Source organism: Ailuropoda melanoleuca, unplaced genomic scaffold, assembly GCF_002007445.2.
Source record: "Ailuropoda melanoleuca isolate Jingjing unplaced genomic scaffold, ASM200744v2 unplaced-scaffold4813, whole genome shotgun sequence".
Taxonomy (NCBI): Eukaryota; Metazoa; Chordata; class Mammalia; order Carnivora; family Ursidae; genus Ailuropoda; species Ailuropoda melanoleuca.
Window position 1 is genome coordinate 1 of NW_023220648.1, and position 1,410 is coordinate 1,410.

General features: G+C 58.2%; 1 protein-coding gene across 1 annotated transcript; it reads left to right on the top strand.

Annotated features, from left to right (window-relative positions):
* Positions 1 to 280: 280 nt before the first annotated feature.
* Positions 281 to 1,404, top strand: LOC117799360 (probable ATP-dependent RNA helicase DDX23; the record flags this gene model as incomplete). The annotated part of the gene is made up of 2 exons (XM_034651837.1): positions 281 to 656; positions 1,035 to 1,404. Coding segments are annotated over 2 exons (600 nt in total), but the record flags the coding sequence as incomplete, so codon positions are not given.
* Positions 1,405 to 1,410: the final 6 nt, after the last annotated feature.

The following is a 1,410-nucleotide window of genomic DNA, read 5'->3' on the forward strand; positions in this document are numbered from 1 at the left end:
CCGAGACTTACGTCCTGGCCAGATCTAGGCTCTGGAGTAGTGGGTCAGAGTTCTTCGTGTTGATACGTGTTTGGGAAAGGGGAGGGAGATGGGGGTGATCAGTGTCCTTTCGTCCTGGTGCTGGTGTTCGAAGGGAAGGGTGTGTCCCGTCCACTCCGCACTTGAACTTCCTTAAGGGTTTTGGTCCCTACTTGCCACCCACATCTCAGCCTCATTCTCTCTTTGATGACTTCCCATCTCTGGCTCCACATCCCCTGTCCCTGAGCTGCTTTACCTCTGACCCGACTCTGTCTGCCCCTGCCACACCACACCCTCTTCTCCGGCTTGCTTGTCCTCTTGCTTTCAGTTGCTCTCCTGCTCTCCCCTTCCTTCCCCTTCTACCTTGCTGCTGTGCAGCCCTCCCTCAGTGTCTTCACCCCCTTCACTTCTGTGTCTTTCCCTGACCCCACTGTTCTTCCTCACCTCCCCATTCTCCCCACAGTACAATGCTTGCACGCTGCACGGTGGGAAAGGCCAGGAGCAGCGAGAGTTTGCACTGTCCAACCTCAAGGCTGGGGCCAAGGACATTTTGGTGGCTACAGATGTGGCGGGTCGTGGTATCGACATCCAAGATGTGTCTATGGTTGTCAACTATGATATGGCCAAAAACATCGAAGGTACGTGCAGGGGAAAGCAGCTTCTCTCCAGGTAAAGGGAGGCCGCTTGTCGGATGCCCATTCCTCACAGCTCCGAGTCTGGGATTGCTTGTCTCACTGAGACGAGCTCTGCTCTTTATCTCCCATGGGTTTGTCGTCCTAGTACGTGGGACAGCTCTGTCTTGGGCTGTGGGGAAGAATGGCGCTGGGCTGCTCTCAGTCTAGGTGTGGTGGGATGACCGCCGTCTATAGTGGTGGGGAGAGCACGGTGGGTGCTGCAGGGTCAGGCGGCACGAGTGGGATCGACTGCCCTCGGAGGTGCGGTGGGGTGGCCCGGGGTGGGTGATGCCTGTCGGAGTGAGGCCTGGGATCCTCAGTGGCATTCCTTCCCCTCCCCAGATTACATCCACCGCATTGGCCGCACGGGGCGAGCTGGCAAGAGTGGTGTGGCCATCACCTTCCTCACCAAAGAGGACTCCGCTGTGTTCTATGAGCTGAAGCAAGCCATCCTGGAGAGCCCGGTGTCGTCCTGCCCCCCGGAGCTAGCCAACCACCCGGATGCCCAGCACAAGCCCGGCACCATCCTCACCAAGAAGCGCCGGGAAGAGACCATCTTTGCCTGACACAGACGCTTCCTGGCAGCTTAAGGGCATGTTCTGAAGCCTGTTCTTCAGGACCCTCCCGTCTCTCTTTCCAGGTCCTCACTCTTACGGGGCCTTAGGAAACAATCAGACTCCTTGGCCCCTACCCTCAGGGCTGCAGAGGGGGAGGAAAC